At 38.1% G+C, this 23,203-nt stretch overlaps 2 protein-coding genes across 2 annotated transcripts; one reads left to right on the forward strand and one right to left on the reverse strand.

Annotated features, from left to right (window-relative positions):
• Positions 1-441: 441 nt before the first annotated feature.
• LOC138883915 (uncharacterized) lies at positions 442-819 on the reverse strand. Its single transcript, XM_070164633.1, has one exon. It carries the CDS (start codon positions 817-819, stop codon positions 442-444), a length of 378 nt encoding a protein of 125 aa, XP_070020734.1.
• An 8,439-nt stretch (positions 820-9,258) lies between these two features.
• On the forward strand, positions 9,259-11,076 carry LOC104218818 (zinc finger BED domain-containing protein RICESLEEPER 2-like). The gene is made up of 6 exons (XM_070164634.1): positions 9,259-9,619; positions 9,754-10,103; positions 10,280-10,511; positions 10,605-10,633; positions 10,729-10,869; positions 10,987-11,076. The coding sequence occupies exons 1-6, from the start codon at positions 9,259-9,261 to the stop codon at positions 11,074-11,076; spliced, it is 1,203 nt and encodes a 400-aa protein (XP_070020735.1).
• Positions 11,077-23,203: the final 12,127 nt, after the last annotated feature.

Raw genomic sequence — 23,203 nt, forward strand, 5'->3', positions numbered from 1 at the left:
ACACGATGATTAAGTTCATTTTGTTCACCTTCAACCTCATTTGACAGCGGTACTATCCATTTTTGGTAAACAGTAACTTGTGCTTGATCAAGCAGGGTTAACGATGAAGCTAGGGCAGCTAAAGCATCCACCTTCTTATTTTCTTTCCTTGGCACATGCTAAATATTCACATCATCGAGCCGCCCCATTAATTTTTTTAGCTTAATCATAATATGGGCGTAGTTCAGGCTTCTTGACCCCGTAACTACCCAAAAGCTGATTGACCACCAACTGGGAGTCACCAAAGACTTGCAATTGCAATCGCTTCATATCCACGGCCATTTCAAGCCTAAGTATTAATGCTTGATACTCAGTAACATTGTTGAAATAAAGTTGTGTCACGGTGAAGAAGTAGGGCAAGACTATACCTTGGGAAGTGACAAATACTACGCCAGCACCAGCTCATCCATGTTGTGAAGCACCATCAAAGTATATATTCCATGGAGGTTGAACTTCAATGACCATTGCATCTTCATCAGGTAGTTCGTCAGTTAGCTCCCAGTCATCAGGTATCGTATGATCTGTGAAGAAGTCTGCCAATGCTTGTCCTTTTACAGCCTTCTGAGGGATGTACAAAATCTCGAATTGTTGAAATTGGAGGTACCATCTCGCTAGTCGATCATTACGAACAGGTTTTGACATCATGAACTTGATAGGATTTGCCTTAGGAACAAGACGGACAACATGAGCTTGAAAGTAGTACTTCAACTTTTGAATTGAGAAGACTAGCGCCAAACACAACTTTTTAATTGGCGAATAATTTAGCTCGTTTGGTGTCATCATCCTACTCAAGTAGTAAAAGGAGTTTTCTTTCCCTTCACTATTTCTTGGGCCAACGACGCTCCAACAGACCTTTCTTATGCTGAAATGTATAGTATCAACAACTTTCCAAGTATAGGAGCTGCCAACACTGGAGGCTTCATCAAGTAGGATTTAATGCTCTCAAAGGCGTTGCTACACATTTGGTCCCATTTGAAAGGGACACCTTTCTTCATAAGGTGACTGAATGGTTGGCACCTCCCAGCTAGGTTTGAGATGAATCTCCTAAGGTATGCTAACTTTCCTTGCAGACTTTTCAAGTCGTGAATATCCCGAGGTTCAGACATTTTCAAGATTGCATCTATTTTGGCTTGATCAATTTCAATCCCTCGATGTCGAACAATGAAACCAAGGAACTTCCCGGAAGTAACTCCAAAGGCACATTTCAATGGATTCATCCTAAGTTGGTACCTCTAGAGCAACTCAAAAAATCATTCTCAAGTCTTTCAAGTGGTCGCCCTTCTCTCTTGATTTTACCACCAAGTCGTAGCATTCGATATTCTTGTGGAGAAGATCGTCAAAGATATTCTCCATAGCACTTTGGTAAGTAGCCCAACATTCTACAAGCCAAAATGCATTACCTTGTAGCAATAAATACCCTTGGGGGTACGGAATACAGTAATCTCTTCATCTTTTGGTACCATGAGAATTTGGTTATAGCCCGATGAACCGTCTATGAAAGACATTGCCTCGTAACCAATAGTAGCATCGATCATCAGCTCTGGAATAGGAAGCGGGAATTCATCTTTGGGACACACATTGTTGAGATCCCTGAAGTCAACGCATACTCGAATCTGGCCATTCTTTTTCCTTTTAGGGACAATACTTGAAACCCATGTTGGGTATTTAACTTCTCAAATAAATCCAGCTTCAATGAGTTTGTTAACTTTAGTTTCAATTAGGGGAACCAAGTCCGGCCTAAAATGCCTCTGAGCTTGCTTAACAGGACGAGCACCATTTTTGACTGCAAGGTGATGGACTGCTACTTTTGGGTCCAAGCTAGGCATCTCTTTGTAACTCCAAGAAAAAACATCCCTGAACTCCTTGAGTAACTCAATATAAGTGCTTTCTTCATCAACTTCCAGTAAAGCACTTAGGTAGGTGGATCTTAGTTTTTCATCGGTGCGAAGGTTAACTTCTTTTGAGGCATCAACTATCGTCTTCACTCCTTCTTCAAGTTCAGGTGGAGCATATTTCGCATCTTCATCTTCTTGAGGGTCCCCATCGTTAAAGGATATGTGATAACACAGTGAAACATCCTCTTACATTATCCTCCATCGAAGACGAAACACCATTCTCGCCTTGTATAGTGACATGATGCGAAGAACCTACACTTTCTTCATCTTCGTCACGCTTCTTAGTGTAGACCATAGTATATGGCTTCACCTTTAGTACTTCTTTACATGAAACCACAAGTTTTGTTTGTCTCCTCATTCTTGAAGGAACCAAACTTTGAAATTATTAGAGATCTTTTGGATTTTGGGAGGATCAGGTATTCTTATGCTTTGAAAATTTCTCTGGAACTTGTTCCCCTTCTTTAATGGACCCAATCTCTCAAATACGGAAGTTCTCACAGTTGATTTTCCAATTCAGTCAAAGACAGAAGGCCTGTTAGAAGTGGCATATTCGTTTTTTACAATGATGTAATTGCTACTCACCCTTCTTATTGAGATGTGCACTGATGACGGTTGCTTGTATCCCAAACCTTCACGTGGTTATCTCGTCGCAGCTTTTGATGGTAGCTTCCCTAACTTTGATGGCTCATTAGGATTGTATCCAGCTTTTGCAAATAGCCTGTAACTGTTAGGATGAAAACCTTCATATGTTCGCTTTGTAGGGAGTGCCACATTCTGAAAATGATTTTGGGCCACAAACCCTGCAAGCGGCATTGGCGACAACTTTACTGCCTCAATTTGTTTGATCGAAAGAGTTAACTCCTTTAGGATGTTAGCTTGGAGATTAGATGATTCACCTTCATATTTCTTCCTTTTAGGGACATAATGGAGCGCACAACTTACTTTCTTGCCATAAGATGTAATATTACCTCTATAAGATTTATTCGCGTTGGGTTGTACCTCTTCTGTAATAGCTTTGGCTTCACCAGTAGTCACCTCTACTCTTTTAGTTGTGGGCTCATCATTCTTGCTTTTTATGCCATCATCAGCTTTTAGCTCCTTCACAATGTGATTCTTCAAGTAGAACTTTGCATTAGCGAAGTGTGACTCAGCCTCGGTGACTGTCACATTATCAGTAACTATCTTCTTCTCGACTTCACCCTCGTAGTATTTTAGACATTGATGGTAGGTAGATGGAACAACTTTTTTCTCATGTATCCAAGGCTTCCAAGCAAGATGTTGTATGAAGTCTTTGCATCGATCACATGTAGCCATGCACTTGATTGCATATCTTCAATGGTGATTTCGAGCCTGATCGCGCCTACGGCTCTTTGCCTCCCTTGGTTGAATCCTTGAATCATCACACAACTTTCCGAGAGTTCGTTCATGGGAATACAAAGTTCTTTCACAGTGTGAATTGGCAAGATGTTTACTGAGGATCCTCCATCAATCAGAATTTGATTTACCCTTTCATCATGCATATAGCCAACCAGGTATAATGGGCGGTTATGAAGAGTATCACCTAGCAGAAGATCGTCATTTGTGAACGTAACTTTTTCCTCACACACATTAACTTCTTGAGGAGTGGACTCGATGAGCTTTTTCGAAGATGGTACCAATGGTAGGTCAGCACTCTTTTCTTTCCCTTTATCAGCATTGCAACAAGAGGCCTCAATACCATCACGGGAAATCTTCATGCGGAACCAAGATGGCAAGAAATCCTCCAAGGTCATTGTATGTCGTGGTTTTTGAAGGTGGTGCATCTCTACTCTTGCTTTCTTCAAATGCCTAACCAGTTTCTTTTTCGTTGGTCTTTTTACCATATTCTTCCTTGTTGGTTGTTCTATTGATTCTTTTTGTTGGCTCCTTTTGTGGCGCCTACGACGAGTCACTAACGTCCAACCTTCATCATCATCAAGTTGATCATCATCAACTTTGTCATTCTCTAGTAATTCTTCATCTTTACTTTCTTTAGAACTACATAATTCATCTGAACTGAATGAGCCAAAGGTGATAGAGATTTGTTTGCGCTTTCTTTCTCATCTTCAAGCACGATCTTCTTTTCGCGAGCCAAGTCCATGACTTTGTCCTTGAAGACAAAGCACTTCTCTAGAGAGTGGCTCACAAGTCAATGGTATTTGCAGTAATTTGGGTCATTTATTTTCCTAGTTTCATTTGGTCACTTCATCTCCGGAAGCTCAATGAGATTTAACTCGAGGAGTTCTTCGAAAATGGCTGGCACATCAGAATCCAGAAACAGGTAATCCGCCCTAAAAAAGTGATTACGGGTGTTTAAAAACGGAAAGCGCAATATTGAATTGTATTCAATTTTACTATATTGAATTAAGTTGTATTCAAATAACAAAAAATAAAAAAATAATGTGTATATCATTCTATTCAATTCGATTGTATATATTGTAGTCAATTCACAAATATTCATTATTCACTATTATACATTATATTCAATTCACTGTATTCAAATAAAAAAATAAAAACAAAAAGTGATATTCTGTTGTATTCAAAGACCTTCGAAATACATAAATACAGGCGAAAGAAAAATGTATTTATACAAAAATACAATATATTTGTATCATTATATGTGACTAACTAGCAAAAAAGAGGATAAAGTTCACGCGGAGATGGAATTTTCCGGCCAAGTGTCACACCTCCTTTATCTACCCGAAAGGGAATATAAGGGAGTTTTTTCAGTTTAAGTGACATAATCAAAACGGGATTATTTATTCAAATTCAGAGTCGTCACTTGAGATAATTTATGGTGTCCCAAGTCACCGGTTTAAAATCCTGAATCGAGGAAGTTTGACTCTGTTTTACAGTCCGCGAAACATAAAAATCCGGGTAAGGAATTTTGTTAACCCGGGAGAAGGTGTTAGGCATTCCCGAGTTCCGTGGTTTTAGCACGGTCTCATTAGTTATACCTGACTTAATTAAATTGTCTAATTACTTATTTTAAAAACTATGTGCATTCACCGCTTATCGCTTTTATTTGCTTAACTATTTCAAAATAGGGAGTTATCTAGAAAAACGAGTCACACGTACATGTACTCATTTCATTTGGCACGTCAAGAATCATGTCACGCATACGTGTCCACAATTAATCACGTGTTATTATTATTAAGAAAGGTTGGACAAAGTTGCGCGAATGCATACCTCGATTTATTTTAAAAGAATATTAATTATGTCACGCAAACATGTACACAATCACGATAATAGATTAAGTTGCGCCTAAAGTAAGCTACGATGTTCATGAATTATTTGTTTCTTCCTAAACTTTACAACTTTTGTTGCACCTTAATCACTTACACTAAATAATCAATATGGTTTTGAATAAAAAAAATGACAGCACATGTTGAAAATAACCAAAGTGGTAAGTCTATTTTTGCCTTGAGCTTAAGTAGTTTTAGTGTGAGGTCACTAACTTATCAAAAGAATTTTAATACAGTAACCATGTACATCTATAATCACATGGGTAAGAAATTTACTACTTAAACTAATAATGAAATTCTACAACCAAATAAGAACAAATAATCGAAGAAGACACAACTCCTTCACACAGGTTTCACAAGGAACAAAATACGTAGTCATAAACAATATAATCAGAACAAAACAAAATGAAAGAAGTAAGTCTTACATTGAACCTTCATACAAAAACGGAATCAATCACTGTTAACTGGACCAAAAGTGGAAACCTCAAATGGAACTACGATCCAGACCTTGAAACTCGCCGAAAACGCGACAAAATTCAACAACGAACCTTGAATCGGCACCTCGAATTTGCAAACAGACAGCTTGAAACCCAAACTCGAACTTGGACGAAAATGCTTCAAACTAGAAATAGAGATTCAGTGTTTCGACTGTTTCGACTCTCGTGAATTTCTGCTCATTTTCAGTGTGTAAATCTGTATAGAGTATGTAGCTATATATATACACAAAGTTATTGCAGAAGGGATGCTAATGGTTTTTAAGAAGAAGGGGTTGTCGTTGGTCGGTATTTCCGAACTGGGTGTGGCCAATTTTTTGGTGAAGAAGGGGTGCCGGTGATTTTGGAGGAGGGACGAGAGGTGTGAAGAAGCAGCAGTCGTTGCTTGAAGGGTGTGGAGGAGACGAAGCGGCAATGGGGTCAGAGATGGTCGCTGGTTTTAGGTGTAGTCGTTGGGTAGTTAGCGTGAGGTTCAGGGGTGGTCGTTGGTGAGGTTTGTTGTTTGAATGGAGGAGAAGAAGTTCAGGGGGGGGGGGGGTTCTCTTTGATGAAAAATGACTAGTTTGTATTAGGTTCTCTAGAGTTGGTTATTTTGTTCAGAAGAAGAGTCTAGAAGGGTCCCTAGGGTTTAGGGCTGTTCAAAACCGATCCGAAATCGAAAACCGAACCGAACCGAAGCTTAATGGCTTACTGGTAACGACTTAACGGCTTAACGGACGGGGAATGGATTAAATTTTTTTATTAACGGCTTATCGGTTTGGGGGCGGATTATTCAATTTTCTTAACGAATAATCCGTTAACCCGTTAAGAATATAAATATATATATATATATATATATAATTTATTTTTATTTATATATATTAAATATAATAAAAAAACTTGAACTTGAATAATCAAAAACAAACCCATCTTTGTTCTGTCTCTATAGTCTATAGTCTATCTTTTTCTAAGACTAAAACTAACGCACTCCTAATTCCTAAATAATCAAAAGACAAAATCACAGAAACCCAACCCTAACGCCTAAACCAGCAGCCACCGCCCACCAGTCCTCGTCGTCGTCAACTTCCACCAGGCACCAGTCTCATTCTCTTCGTCTCGCCTCTCCCTCTTGCGGCTTCTTATCTTCTTATCCAGGTACTCTTACTTATGATTCCCATCAAAATCAACATTATCAGGAGTTTGCTAGTCATTTTTTTCTTTTCAATTTATAGTTTTTTCTCACTATTTGTTGTTGAAATGTTGTCTCTCTGGCCCCCGCTCCGGCTCCAGTTGTTGTGGATGAGAAGGTAAAGGGTGTGGTGAAGAAAGAGAAGAAGAAGGAAGGGTTTAGGACGATTACGATGACGGAGAAGTTTAGTTGTAGGGCGAAAGATTTGTTTGAGATATTGATGGATGAGAAAAGATGGAAGAGTTTTACGTAGAGTAATGCAAGGATAAGCAAAGAGGTGGGAGGGGAGTTTAGTATATTTAATGGGTCAGTTACAGGTTCAAAGACATTTGATTTAATTGGCATAGTGTTCTCAATCTCCTATGCTTAATGTCATTTCAAACTAGATGCTACCTTACCTGTCGATAAGTTGGAAATACATCTATTTTACTTAGATATAAGTTATTCCACATATATATCTCTGTTTCCACACTCGTTGAATCGGCATGCTATTTATCATTCCATTCATGGACCTCTTTACCACAAAGGAGAGCTCATTTTTGTTATTGCTTAGGCAATCTCCTTTTCCTTTTCAGTGCTACTCTTCTAAATGTTTATAAAATGTTGCTATTTGATGTTGTGCCAGTCGTTGTTTTCTTAATTTTTGGATCTTATTACCCAATCCAATAATAGCCATTAATTTGATCACTTGTGTAAATTTCAGGGTGCATTGCTGATCATTGGTTATGTATATCATGGTTCAGGTTCGTAGCCATATATTTCTTTATATTGATCGTATACTCACTAAGCAGTTGTTTATTCTATCATATAATCTTCTGATCATATAATTATGGATGAAAATGATCTCCTCTATCATCTTTTTCTAAGATTATTGCACACGGTTATTCTTTTATATGCCTTCTGAATTACAAATACTTTTTGTTGTCTCTGGTAGGTGGAAGAAGTCCAGCAGATGCTTTTAGTAAACTTGAAGGTAACCGTCTATGAGAGCTGAATCAAAATTTTGCATTTTATGACAAATTATGTCCCAGTTACTAGAACATTTTGTTTATATATCTAAGGGAAGTGATGTAAAATACTATAACTAGAGTATTCGTTTGTCCAAAAAAAAATGTATTCTTGTGAATGCTTGAAGTCTTTAATTGCAAATAGATTCATAACATGGTATTTGTAAGAAAGGCTTGATTTCTCATGTATATTGTGTGTGCTCGGTGTAACAACAAGGAATTTGTCATTGGTAAATGGTAATCTTACACTTACAGCCTTGCAGGAACTAATGTAGAGTTGCAGGAAGGCAAATTAATTTTTCAGAAATGACGGTTTGGTAGCTGGCCTGATGACGTCCAATCCACAGTCCAAATTACTTTTCAATCCCGTAGTAATCTTAGCACTTAATTGTAAATAAGCTAAAGAACACACAGGGCCAGGTTATATAGTTTGCTAAAATACATACTCAAGATGTTGGTGACCTTTTGTATACAAACGAAGCGCTAGTATTGCTTATAACTTGATGTTTTTATTCTCATTCCTTTTCTTTTCTTGTTGCAGTGACTCATACATGGCTGAAAATATACAAAGTGATAAGGTAATGATGGGTGAAAGTGGGGCTTCTAATTCAAATGCAACAAGTCAAGCTCAAACAATGGAGTCAAATATAACCAAAAAAAGGAGAAAAATGTCTATTGTGTGGGATCATTTTACAGAAATTATTACTTCTGAAGGGAGTACAAAAGCAAAATGTGACTATTGCTTTATTGAGTATGTATTTAAGACCAAAGACGGTACGTCGATACTTCTTTCTCATATGCTTAAGTGTCCTAAACGCCCTACTATTGTTAATAAAAAACAATCAAATTTAGGATTTCAATCTGCTCCGGGGGGGTAGTCAGGGTGACGTAGCTGTTGTTACTTGGAAATTTGAACAAGAAGAATGTAGGAAGGCATTATGTCGCATGGTAATAGTTGATGAGCTTCCTTTTAGCTTTGTTGAGAAAGAAGGTTATAGAGACTTTGTGAAAGTGGCGCAACCTTATTTTCGGATCCCTTCCCGTAGTACTGTAACTAGGGATTGTTTTGATCTTTTTAATGAAGAAAAGCAAAAGTTGAAGAGGTTTTTTATAGAAACAAAACAAAGAGTATGTATTACCACTAATACTTGGACTTCTATACAAAGAATCAATTACATGTGTATCACTGCCCATTGGATTGATAGTGAATGGAATATGCATAAGAGAATAATTAATTTTTGTCCTATTGTTAGTCATAAAGGCGAAGATATGACAAATGGTATTGGTAGGTGCTTACGTGAGTGGGGGATAAATAAGATCTTCACTGTCACAGTTGATAATGCAAGCTTAAATGATGTGACAGTAAAAGAATTATCTAAATAATTAACAAAAATGGGAACTAATTTGATGAATGGTACTCACCTTCACGTGAGATGTATGGCTCACATCATGAATCTTGTGGTCCAAGATGGTTTAAAAGAATCTTCAGTGTCTATTGAACGTGTTAGGCATGCAGTGAGATATGTTAGGCAGTCTCCTGCACGGTTGAAGAGGTTTCAAGAATGTTTTGATGCTGAACAACTCAATTCTAAGAAAACATCATGCTTAGATGTTCCAAGTAGATGGAATTCTACCTACTTGATGTTGCGCAGAGCTATTGAATTTGAATGTGCATTTTCACATTATGCTTCTAGTGAAATTGGCTTGAGACATTATCTTGAGCATTCTTATATTGATGTTGGAATTCCTACAGGTGAATTTTGAGTAGTGATTGAGATAATGTAAAAAGAATTACAAAGTTTCTTGAAATATTCTATCTTCTTACTTTGAAGATATCTAGATCACGCTATGTTACATCGAATATTCATTTTCTTGAAATTTGAGCAGTTGCTGTCTATTTGAAGCAATTGATAGCAAATGAAGATATAGTTTTAAGTGAAATGGCAAAGAATATGAAAGAAAAATTTGATAAGTATTGGGGTGATCCAGGGAAAATGAACAAGATAATTTTTATCTCATGTATTTTGGATCCACGATACAAGATCGAATCAGTTGGCTTTGCACTTGTAAAGATGTTTGGTGTAGATCCGGGGGCAACTATACAAGCAGAAGTAACGAAATACATGACTTCATTATTCAGTGAGTATGTAAAGTCCAGCTCAAAAGGTGTTGTGCTTGCTTCATCTTCAGATTGTTCTTCATTGGACACTTCGACTTCCGGGCTTTCTGGAAATCAAGCAAGCATCCAAAATATAGGACTTTTAGAATCACTCATGCAAGATATAAAAAAATATAAAAGTGGGAGTGGAGGTGTTGATACTAGAACAGAGTTAGATAAATATTTAGGTGAAGAAACTTAGGATGACACTAAAGAATTTGATGTTCTTCTTTGGTGGAAATTGAACTCAGCTAGATTTCTATTCTTGCGGAGAAGGCTCGTGATATATTAGTTGTTCCGGTTTCAAGTGTGGAATCCGAATGTGCATTTAGTACGGGAGGACGTCTTCTTGATTCATTTAGGAGTTCATTAACTCCTAAATTGGTGCAAGCTCTAGTGTGTCTTCAAGATTGGCTTCGAAATGAAAAATTAAAACAACCCATTAGTGTTGAGGAAGATCTTGATAAAATCGAGCAGATTGAACAAGGTAATAATATTGTTACTATATTTGTTGTATATAAGTGTTGTTGATATGCTTCTATTTATCGCATGATTCATTATTTTAATTTTTTTTTTCCAGATTTAGCCAACAATGGAAAAGACCCTTCCGTAATTGACGTGTAGTGTTAATATATTTGGTAAGATTATTCATTAGCAATTCTTTTTCTAAAACTCTTCATTTCTGTGCTTTACATTTCCATTAGTCAGTTGTGCTGGTTTTGGTCAGAAATATTTGTTGCAAACAGCACAAAAAGTCTAATTCGGAAGAACCATTTTGGTTATCTAACAATATCTGGTTAAAGCTTCTTCACTTCTGTGATTTGCATTTTCTATTAGTCATCTGGGCATGTACTTGGTAGAATAATTTCTAGAATGTCAATTCCAAATTTCCAGAGTTATAAATGAACATTTGTTGTTTGTGCCTGACACGCTCTTGCATCTTAATGGTTTTTGTGATGTAGGAGGACCTTTTGGAGTTGCAAGACGAGAAGCTTACTTCAACTATGAGAGAACAACAACAACGGGCACTTGAGTTTTGGGAGTTGCATTAATGTTTAGCATTCTGCAGTACCCCTCAAAATAAAGCATCTTGCTCGGATATTTTGTAGTAGTATTAAGTACTTTTTCGGCACAGAATGGAAGTGGTTTTTGTTAAATGGTTGGGCGCAAAGTTTTGTTTCTGTAAGTGGTCTTAAATGTTGAACTATTGGATTGGTTACGAAGTTTGTCTCTGTAGTGTTTCCTCAGTTTTATCCAACACTGTTTACTATTAATACTTTGTATTGTTGTGGACTTATTTATTCATTAATGCAGCTATTTAACATGATCAACTATTAATACTTACTTACTGCATATCAATTGAAGTTTGATATGCAGTAACTAGTGGGGCTTATAGCAAAATTTGGCTAAGCTGAACTTGACCAACTCTGGCAAAGCAAATTGAATGCATCATATTGCCTCTGAAATGTTTTTTTTATGGCAATTCATTATTTCTAAGACGAGGAGAATGGGAGATATTTAGTGAATATGTATGTTAGCCGTTAGGCCGATAAACCGCCCGATAAGAGCTAAAACGATACCAATCCGTCCGATATCTTATCGGGTGGCTAACGGATTAATACATTTAAAAGCCGATAACTGTTAAGCCAAACCGTTAAGAGTAAAAAGCTGCCCAATCCACCCGATAAGCAGCCCTACTAGGGTTAGCTTAATGGGTATTGGGTATTGGGTATTGGGCTTGGATTTATGGGCTAAGTCCGAATTGGATCCTAAAATTGGGCTCTAAGACTCTTAAAATTGTGGTTCAAAACCTTAGTTAACTCCCTTTAATATAAGATAAAAATACTACACAATGCAAAAACTAATTCTAATTAATTAAACTAAACTATATTAAAACATGAAACTATATTTTTGTATTTTCAAGATTATATAAAGATAAAAATAAAGTACTATTTTTATTTTTATATCCCAGACCCCACCTGTTGGGATCAAACTGGGTTTGTTGTTGTTGTTTATGAAATGTACATAAACTAAAAGTAACCAGATAAAATATCAATAAGCTAAATAAAAGAAAATATTTTTGTAATTATCATTTTTGTGACAAAATAAAATAAAAGAGTCAAAATTAGTTAAAGTAGCGATATTAGACCTAAACAAAATATTTAACACTAAAATGTATAAAATCTTGGGGAGGGTCAAAAATCACATTTCTACAGCTGCCCCTCTTTAACTGGAAACACGAAGAGTTTTCAGACAAAGAACGACGAGATAGGTTTTTTGACCCGACCCTTATTTAGAGAGACCAAAAACTAAGAGAAAGGAGAATGTGACCGAGCCCTGGTATCTGAGCTGCCTATATATCCTTGGATATAAAGGAATCAGGCCACATGTAGTTCAGAAGTAGGAACAGTGATGGAGTATACCAAGGTGGAGAGCCGATTGAGATGTCGTTCCATCGAGGTTCCGGTCTGTGGTCCTGTTATTACATCAAAATCAAAAAATAAAAAAGACTAACTAAGCTGTCAACTATGAGTTACAAGATTCATATCTATAAGTCTTCTGAAGTTTGATCTTGAGTCTTGAATGGTTCTTCATGCAGACTTTAGGTTTGAACCTTGACGCTTGCTAGTTGTAGGTGCTAGTTCAATCTTCTTCAGCTTTTCGGATCAAGACCAGACACGTCTCCTATGAGTAAAACTAAGAAACTTTGACTAGCAAATGCGTTTGCTAAAATAAAACCTGAATGACCCAAACTAAGAATTGCATCTCCCAGGGGTGGAACTTCAATGACTCAAACTAGGAAGTGTGTCTCCTAGGGATGAAATCTCAATTTAGGAAGTGCATTTCCTAAAGGTATATCCTAAAAAACCTAGACTAGGAAGTGCATCTCCTAGGGCTGAAACTTCAATTACTCATACTAGGAAGTGCGTCTCCTAGGGTTGAACTCTCAATTTAGAAAGTGCGTCTCCTGAAAGTATATCCTGAAAAACCCAGACTAGGAAGTGCGTCTCCTAGGGGTAAAACTTGAATGAACCAACTAGGGAGTGCGTCTCTTAGGGCTGAACTTAAATGACCCAAACTAGGAAGTGCGTCTCCTAGGGGTGAAATCTCAATTTAGGAAGTGCGTCTCCTAAAAGAATAACTTGAAAAACCCAGACTAGGAAGTGCATCTCCTAGGGGTGAAACTCCGATGACTCAAGCTAGGAAGTGTGTCTCCTAGGGATGAACTCTCAATTTAGGAAGTGCGTTTCCTAAAGGTATATCCTAAAAAACCCAGACTAGGAAGTGCGTCTCCTAGGGGTGAAACTTCAATGACTCATACTAGGAAGTGCGTCTCCTAGGGTTGAACTCTCAATTTAGGAAGTGCGTCTCCCGAAAGTATATCCTGAAAAACCCAGACTACGAAGTGCGTCTCCTAAGGGTGAAAATTGAATGAACCAACTAGAAAGTGCATCTCCTAGGGGTAAAACTTTAATGTAGGAAGTGTGTCTCCTAAAACAAAAATATAACCTAAAATGCCTAGACTAGGAAGTGTGTCTCCTAGGGGCGAAACTTCAATGACTCAAACTAGGAAGTGCATCTCTTAGGAATGAATTTAAATGACCAAAGCTAAAAAGGGCGTCTCCTGTGAATGAACTTAAATGACCAAAGTTAGGAAGTGCATCTCCTAACAAGTATAATCTAAAAGACCCCTACTGGGAAGTGCGTCTCCTAACGGGTAAAACTTCAATGACTACAACTAGGACGTGCATCTCCTAGGGATGAATTTAAATAACCAAACTAGGAAGTGCGTCTCCTATAGGTGAAATCTCAATTTAGGAAGTGCGTCTCCTAAAACAAAAATATAACTTGAAAGACCAAGACTAGGAATTGTGTTTCCTAGGGGTGAAACCTTTAACCTAAAATTAGGAAGTGTGTCTCTTAGATTTGAGATTGAGCTTGAGGATAACTATAAACGGAGCTTGACTTGACTAAAAATTGGCCCTATTCTCCAGGCGGGACCCCTGAACTCAAGAAAAACTAGAGATTAAAACTTAAGGAAGCTAACAATTGACACAATTCTCCAGGCGGGACCCCTGAGCTTAAGAAAACTAAAGACTAACAGCTGGAGGAAACTAAAAACTAACCCTATTCTCCAGATGGGACCCCTGATCTAAAGGAATGCTAAAGAATAACAACTTAAAGAAAAATTAAAAACTGACCCTATTCTCCAGGCGGGACCCCTGATCTTAAGGAAAACGAAAGACTAACAAATTAAGAAGAATTAAAAAACTGGCCCTATTTTCCAGGCGAGGCTCCTGATCATATGAAAACTAAATATTCTTCACAACTAAGGGGATGTCTAGGAGGCATGGTTCTTCTCAACTAGGGGTATGCCTATGAGGTCAAAAAATATTCTCAAACAGCCTTTGTGCTGACAAAATTGGGCATGACACTTGAAAGGTTCAAGCTTTCCAGCTTTGATTTGGACACAACCTTCGTCCCTGTTTCAAACAAAGAAAACTTGTGAGTTTAAACATGGTGGTTGGTTTGTGGCCTTGACTTTGAGGGAGATTGCTCTTTCGTTTCCCATGATAACTTTGATTTCAACTTGAAAGACCTTGCTTGTTATTGACTAACCACTTTCTCTGTCACCCTTATCACAGAAAATACATTTGATCCATTTAAACACAATACCCTCTATCTGTCGCATTGTGCTCATGAATTGACATATACCAAACCTTTGTATTTCACATGAATCACAAAGCACGTTAACTGCCACCCACTCAGTGCGCATACTGTTCTTTCCTGACTTATGTCACTTTGATGTGCTAGCCAAATTCCGCTTTGTGCAATTGGAAAGCTGCTAGCAAATTTTGATGTCATTTCTCCCTTGTTCTGAGCAAACAGACTCAAGAAGAGGAAGTAAACAAAATAAAAGGAACAGAGTAAGGGACAATAGAAAGAGATGATACCTAACAAGAAAATTACAAAGTAGAAACTTATCAGATATGGATACCAGCTCTAATGACCTTGACACGCACCTTTGGATTAAGCGGCCTAATCTGTCAAGCAAGTCTAATGTTTAACTCTTGTTGTACCTCTGAGTCGTGAAACTATGCTTCAATGCTCCAATTATCCTATCTGATTCACGGTCCTTATTCAACTTGTAGTGCCCGAAGGATTTTCACCATCAAGTCTCTCTCTTTTTGTTATTTATCTCAATTTAGTGTCACTTTATGGTGCCTGTAAAGGTTTTCACCGATAAGACTCTCTCATTTTGTTCTTTTTTTATTACTTCTGATTCTGTAGATGACAAGGCATTGACCATAGTAAAAACGTCATATGCTCCTGGCATGTCTAGCTCGGCACTCTCAAAGATTATATGGGAGGTCTTTTTTGGACTGTAATGTAGCTTTCGAATAGGGTTAGAAAGAAAGGATATCATAAAGGCTCAAAATAACTAAGACAACGGAGTTAATTTATTTACAACTTTTGGAATCCATTATAAAACTTTGCCCCAATTTCTAAAACAAGGGAATTTGATTCTTCTTTTTTTTTTTTTAGATGGAATTTCTAAGAAAGACTGCCCCACTCTTGACTTCGTGGGATTATGAAATATTTTATTTGGTGCAACCGAATCTTAAGGCTGCCTACGTATCTTGTGGTGACAAGAATCAGGTCGAACGTAGTTCATAAAGACACTTTTTGTTGCTATTTTCCTTTTTTTCTTTTTCCTTTTTTTTTCTTTTGACTTTTATTTTAGAATGAATTTTCTAAAACAAACCTTATGTGTCACGACCCAGATTTCCCACCCTCGGGAGTCGTGATGGTGCCTACTAGTGTGAGCTAGGCAAGCCGACTGTTTGAACAAATTACCTTTTTCCCATTTTAATCCTTTACAAGAAATTATAAGCAATAACTTAAAGACAACGGAGTTTATATCAAGCATAAGAAAAATAATAAAATTACTGAGTATAACCAATACAACTGTTTAAACAAGACTACCCAGAACTGGAGTCACAACTTCACATACATCTAAGAGTACTACAAATAAGGTTTGAAAGAAATAAATACAACACTATCTCTCGAAATGCATGAAAGAAACAGAAATAGTAGATAGAAGGAGACGTCAAGCCCTGCGGACGCTTGTAGGACTACCTCGGGTCGCTTGATGAACCAGAAACAACAATCTCACTACGGTCTGAAGTCTACAACACTGGGGTCTGCACAAAAGAGTGCAGAATGTAGTATCAATATAACCGACCCCATGTGCTGGTAAGTGCCTAGCCTAACCTCGACGAAGTAGTGACGAGGCTAGGTCCAGACTACCAAATAAACCTGTGCAGTTTAACTATGTACAGCGGAAAAGAAGAACAATAATATACAGTCAAGTACGGAATGGGGAAACATGTTGCGGGGAAACATCGAATAATAATAGAAGAACAACAAATAAATATGAGGATCACCACAGTTCAATTAAAAATACGAAGGGGAAATCATAATGCAGGGTACAACAAGTATCAACAGGAAACCAACAATTAAATGTAGGGAAATCGTAACTCAGTTATCAATAAAAATCAGGAAATCAAAGACAAGTGCACGGCATCACCCTTCGTGCTTTAACACTCTCTCACCAAAACAATACACGGCATCACCCTTCGTGCTTTAACACTCTCTCACCAAAACAATATACAACATCACCCTTCGTGTTTTACACTCTTCCTCACCCAAGCAACAAATCACAAGACAAATAGTGTAAGGGAATCTATAACATCGAAATAAAATCAAGTAACAACAGAAAATCAGTAAGTAAACGTAAAGGACAACATAACTCAATTATCAGCAAGAATCAGGAAAATCAAGGACAAGTGCACGGCATCACCCTTTGTGCTTTTACTCTCGTCCTCACTATAAGAATCAACATAAACTGCACGGCATCACCCTTCGTGCTTTGCTTTTACTCTCATCCTTACCATAAAATCAATATGATAGGCACATAATGGTACATCATGCGGCACGGCATCACCCTTTGTGCTTTACACTCTTTCCTCACAAATCATACACGGCATCACCCTTCGTGCTTTAACATCCCGGCAATGGAGATAACATTAAAAGCAATAAATTTTCGGCAAGGGAGATAATATAATGATTCTCTTCTCATTTTTTTACTTTTACTTCTCAACTCACTTCACAACTAGTGTGAGCTTGGCAAGCCGACGAACAAATTACCTTTTTCCCATTTTAATCCTTTACAAGAAATTATGAGCAATAACTTAAAGACAACGGAGTTTATATCAAGTGGAAGAAAAATAATAAAATTACTGAGTATAACCAATACAACTGTTTAAACAAGACTACCCAGAACTGGAGTCACAGCTTCACAGACGGTCTAAGAGTACTACAAATAAGGTTTGAAGAAATAAATACAACACCATCTCTGGAAATGCATGAAAGAAACAGAAATAGTAGATAGAAGGAGACGTCAGGCCCTGCGGACGCCTATAGGACTACCTCGGGTCGCTTGATGAACCAGAAATAGCAATCTCACTACGGTCCGAAGTCTATAACACTGGGGTCTGCATAAAAGAGTGCAGAATGTAGTATCAGCATAACCGACCCCATGTGCTGGTAAGTGCCTAGCCTAACCTCGACGAAGTAGTGACGAGGCTAGGTCCAGACTACCAAATAAACCTGTGCAGTTTAACTATATACAACGGAAAAGAAGAACAATAATATACAGTCAAGTATGGAATGGGGAAACATGTTGCGAGGAAACATTCAATAATAACAGAAGAATAACAAATAAATATGAGGATCACCACAGTTCAATTGAAAATAGGAAGGGGAAATCATGTTGCGGGGTACAACAAACATCAACAGGAAACCAACAATTAAATGAAGAGAAACCGTAACTCAGTTATCAATAAAAATCAGGAAATCAAAGACAAGTACACGACATCACCCTTCGTGCTTTAACACTCTCTCACCAAAACAATACACGGCATCACCCTTCGTGATTTACACTCTTCCTCACCTAAGCAACAAATCACAAGGCAAATAGGGTATGAGAATCTATAACATCGAAATAAAATCAAGTAACAATAGAAAATCAGTAAGTAAACATAAAGGACAACATAACTCAATTATCAGAAAGAATCAGGAAAATCAGGGACAGGTGCACGGCATCACCCTGCGTGCTTTTACTCTCGTCCTCACCATAAGAATCAACATAAACTGCACGGCATCACCCTTCGTGCTTTGCTTTTACTCTCATCCTCACTATAAAATCAATATAATAGGCACGGAATGGTATATCGTGCGACATGGCATCACCCTTCGTGCTTTACACTCTTTCTTCACAAATCATACATGGCATCTCCCTTCGTGCTTTAACACTCTTCCTCACCCAAACAACAATCACAAACAATAGGGCAAGGGAATAAATGAAACTACAATAAGAATCCCGGCAAGGGAACAATAGTTCAAAAATCAAGTCCCGGCAAGGGAACAACATCGTAAGAAGCATCAACATCCCGACAAGGGAGATAACATTAAAAGCAACAAATTCCCGGCAAGGTAGATAATATAATGATTCTCTTCTCTTTTTTTCACTTTTACTTCTCAACTCACTTCACAACTTGAGTCAATGCTCTAAAAGGTTCAATTACCACTTATACTTTCACATTTCACTATACAACTTGAGCCAATGCTCCTCAATGTTCAAATGTCACAATTACTTCCACAAACTTTACTCAACAATAGAAAACATCACCAAGGCATGAATAATATAACGAAGTCATAATAATCACATATAAGACTTACACGCATGCTTGACACCAATGTATAGATACTTGTCACCATGACTATACGTTGTACTCAACAAATACCACATAGCAAATAGGACTCGACTCTTAATCCCTCAAGCTAAGGTTAGACCAAACACTTACCTCGATGCCATGAACACAATTCAAGTCTCTGCTATCGCTTTACCTCTTGATTCCACCACCAATTCGCTCGTATCTAGCCACAAGTTACTTAATTATATCAATAAATGCTAAATGAATCAATTTTAATGCATAAAAATGAGTTTTCTAAAGTTTTTCCCAAAAAGTCAAAAAATCACCCCCGGGCCCACATGGTCAAAAATCGAGGTTCGAACCAAAACCCGATTACCGATTCCCCACGAACTCAAATATATAATTTGTTTTGAAATCAGACCTCAAATCGAGGTCCAAATCCCCAATTTTTTGAAAAACCTAGGTTCTACCTAAAACAACCAATTTCCCCATGAAAATCATTGATTTTGAGTTGAAATCATGTAAAAAGATGTTAATGATTGAAGGAAACGAGTTAAAATTGACTTACAATCGATTTGGAAGAAGAGTTGTCTTTGAAAAATCGCCCAAGAGTGTTTTGATTTTGAAAGAGTGTGAAAAATGAAAGATTTTCGGTTAATTTATAAAATTCAGGTTGCAAATGTCGCAATTGCGACCAGGTTCGTAATTGCGAACCCAGACTTCTGGTAACTTCACATCTGCAAACATGGGTTCGCATTTGCGAACCTTGAGAAAAATCAGGCCTCTTCGCATTTGCGACTGTGCCTTCGTATTTGCGATGTCGCATTTGCGACCATTTCTTCGCATTTGCGAATAAGGCAGCCCATGCCACTTCTCGCATTTGCGATACAATTCTTGCATTTGCAAGCCAAGCTTCGCAAATGCGAAGCCTGCAACAAACCAGCAAATTCCTAAGTAAAATTTTCACTCCGCGGCCTATCCAAAACTCACCCGAGCCCTCAGGGCTCCAAACCAAACATGCACCCCAACCTAAAAACATCATACGGACTCGCTCGTGCATTAAAATCACTAAAAGAACATCAACAACTATGAATTTAGTATTAAGATCATGAAATTTCTTAAGAACTTAAAATTTTCCAAATTTTCTCAAATACGATCCGATTCACGTCATTTCAAATCTGTTTCTTACCAAATTTCACAGACCAATCTTAAATCACATATACGACTTGTACCAGGCGCCGGAACCAAAATACGGGCCCGATACCATCAAGTTTTAAACACATTTCATTTCCAAAACTCATAAATAATTTGAGAAAATAATGTTTCTTTAAAAATTCATTTCTTGAGCTTGGGACCTCGGAATTCGATTCCAGGCATACGCCCAAGTCCCATATTTTCCTACGGACCCTTCGGGACCGTCAAATCACAGGTCCGGGTCCGTTTACCTGAAATGTTGACCGAAAGTCAACTTAAATCCATTTAAAGTAAAAATTCATCATTTTTCACAGATTTTCACATAATAGCTTTCCGGCTATGCGCCCGGACTGTGCATGCAAATCGAGGTGACGTTGAAAGAGGTTTTTTAAGGCCTCAGAACACATAATTTACTTCTAAAACTCGATTATGGGGCATGAATATTTTTATGTAATGACTCTAACTCGATTCCAAAATAGGAGAGGTCAAGAAAATTAGCATAGGCTCAAAAGGGGTACCAAATGGTATAAAGTGTTTGGGTAGTTGAAAGAGGGCCTCCCAATTCCTGAAAATACAAAGTACAATATTTCTTTTGCAGCTCCGGCATTGATATCACTGATGTGCTGTCAACTTATTTTTTTTAGTGCATTGTCAAGTACAGAACTCTTGTTGGGTAATTTTTCTTCACACTGGATGTGCTCCGTCAGTTTGGATCAAACTCTTTTAGTTTTATGTTGTAACCTGAGATACAATTGAACTCAAAGTTGCCTGCTTCAAATTGTCTGGGATGCACTCTCTTTTAACGAATTCTTGTCATCCTATTAACTTCCTAAATTATCTGCCCCAGTTTCACACTGTTCGGACTTTAAATGATCTCAAAATGTCCAATTCTGTATTTATTCCCTCAACGCCCCCGTCATCTTCAAAATTATTTCATTGTTTCATAATTAGACTAAATTTAAGACAAGGCCTAGAATTATGCATGCATGTCATGTCACTAGAGCCAACATAAAAAGAACTATAAAACAAAAACTGACTAAAATAACAGAAAATAGGAAATTGCATTACATAGACGGTGAAAGGGTTTGAACAACAAAACAAGCAAACTAAACTGTGGTTACAACCCTGGAACAAACCTAGATAACACTAAACGAGCTGCTACGACTAAACAAACTAGGCAAAATAAAAGGATAGAAGGGTTTGAGTCACAAGAGGATATCCGAATTACAACCTTGAAATAACCCAGACAATCGAAATAAACACAAAATAAACTACCAAGACTCCCCTTAGCTAACCAAGAAAAGAGCGTCTTTCTAATTACCAAGATCGATATTTTATCCACTGAGTTCTGCATCAACATTACTAGTACCTTCACAAGTCTCCATTACATTGACCTTAGCAAATTGCTTTTGGGTCCCTTTTGCCAACTCGTTCTTAAGATCAACTTCTAGAATCGAGACTGATAGCCCTGAAAATTTTGCGGCAAGTGGCCCTTCAAGGGATCCAAAAGAGTTCTCGTACTCCTTTTCAACACAAATCATCCCCCCCACATGGGGCTCATTATGAACAGACAATGGAATTTGTCTAGTATACGCTGCATCTGGATTTTGCACGGTAATATCACCTGCATCAATAAGCTTCTGGACTGATCTTTTCAGATACCAACACTTTTCTATACTGTGCCCCGGGGCATTAGAGCAATATGCGCACCTTTGAGAAAAATCAAAATTCTTTGGAGGGGGGTTTGGCATTTTTATTTGAATTGGCTTCAACATGTCCAATTGTCTCAGCCTTTGGAACAGATTGACATATGATTCTCCAATATGAGTGAAAGACTATTCTCTTTGCTGTTGCCTTTTCATTTTGAACTCCGGCCTTGGTTGGAACCTCTTTCGGGTAGATGGTTGATATGCTTGAGGAGGTGGGTAAGACATTTGTGGAGGTGGTGCAAGCCATTGCGAGTTTCGTGGGTGTGGAGTATATGGTAGTGCATTGTGGATAGAGTACTGAGGAGGTGAGGTATGACTTTTGGGATTTTTTTGGAGGAAAGTAGCATTGGTGAGGATTATCTGGAGAACGAGGATATTTATGGGGATGGTATTGAGGCTAAAAGCATTTAGCAGGAATGCCCACTGGATCCTGTCGTTGGTGGGGCTCAACAACTTCTTTTCTACCAATCGGAGAACTGACCCGATCAACTTGTTCGTTCCATCTGAACCAAAACTTCCTAAAGTCTTCCTTGGGTTTATTTTCCATCTGAGATAGGGAAGAGCGGTCTGGGATAATGTCTACATTGTACTTATAGTGCCGAACAAAATCTTGATCCAGGTCACCCTATGCACGCCACTTACTAGCGTCTTGGCGGGTGTACCACTCCAGAGCTGCCCCACTCAGACTCTGACTGAAATACGCCATCCATAATTAATATTTCCCCGCAAATACTTCTCATTTCAATACAATAACCCCTTAGATGGGCTACTGTATCTCCACGCCCATCATATAAATTAAGCTTTGGCATTTTAGACCCTTCCAGCTTTCTGGATATCTTATCTTGCCTCACTGTCTTATCAGGCTTTGCAGTCTTACCGGGAGGCTCAAAATGAGGAGCATAAGAGTATGGACCCGAGACCTTGAAAATTGATTCTGGAGCATAGTGTTGGACATCGGGGACTTTGAACACAGTCTCGCTAGAGGATCGAGGAAGAGTAGCTGGTAGAGGAGCTACAAAAACATGAGTGGTCAAAGGAGCGGGATATGATGTGCTTTTGAGAGGTGGAGTGTGAAAAGGTTGTGGGGAGATATCAGCAGCAGTGGGAACCTAGGCTTGTAATAGTGGTGTGATAGTTGCAGGGTTTTCAGTGTAGTTAGTGGAGAATGAAGGTGGAGGATGCCCTCTGATCCAAGACTGATACATTTCTACCATCTGTTGTTTTAACCTTTGGACCTCCTCTTTCAATTCAGACTCCAACTCCACAAACTTCCTTGACGGGTCAACAACTCTTGTGTCTAAGTCTTTGCTAGCCATGACTACCTTGCTCTTTGACCTTGTGTTGTATGGAAGAGTTATCAGTGTAAGAACCGCAAACCAACCACCCCTCTACTATAATGAAGATAATAAAGAGGAACAAAATGAAGTCATCATGTTAGCATTAGGGCATTTAACAGCTAAAAATATCACATTGCATGTAATGCACCTAACAACAAT

The sequence above is a fragment of the Nicotiana sylvestris genome, chromosome 12 (genome assembly GCF_000393655.2).
Source record: "Nicotiana sylvestris chromosome 12, ASM39365v2, whole genome shotgun sequence".
NCBI classification, from domain to species: Eukaryota; Viridiplantae; Streptophyta; class Magnoliopsida; order Solanales; family Solanaceae; genus Nicotiana; species Nicotiana sylvestris.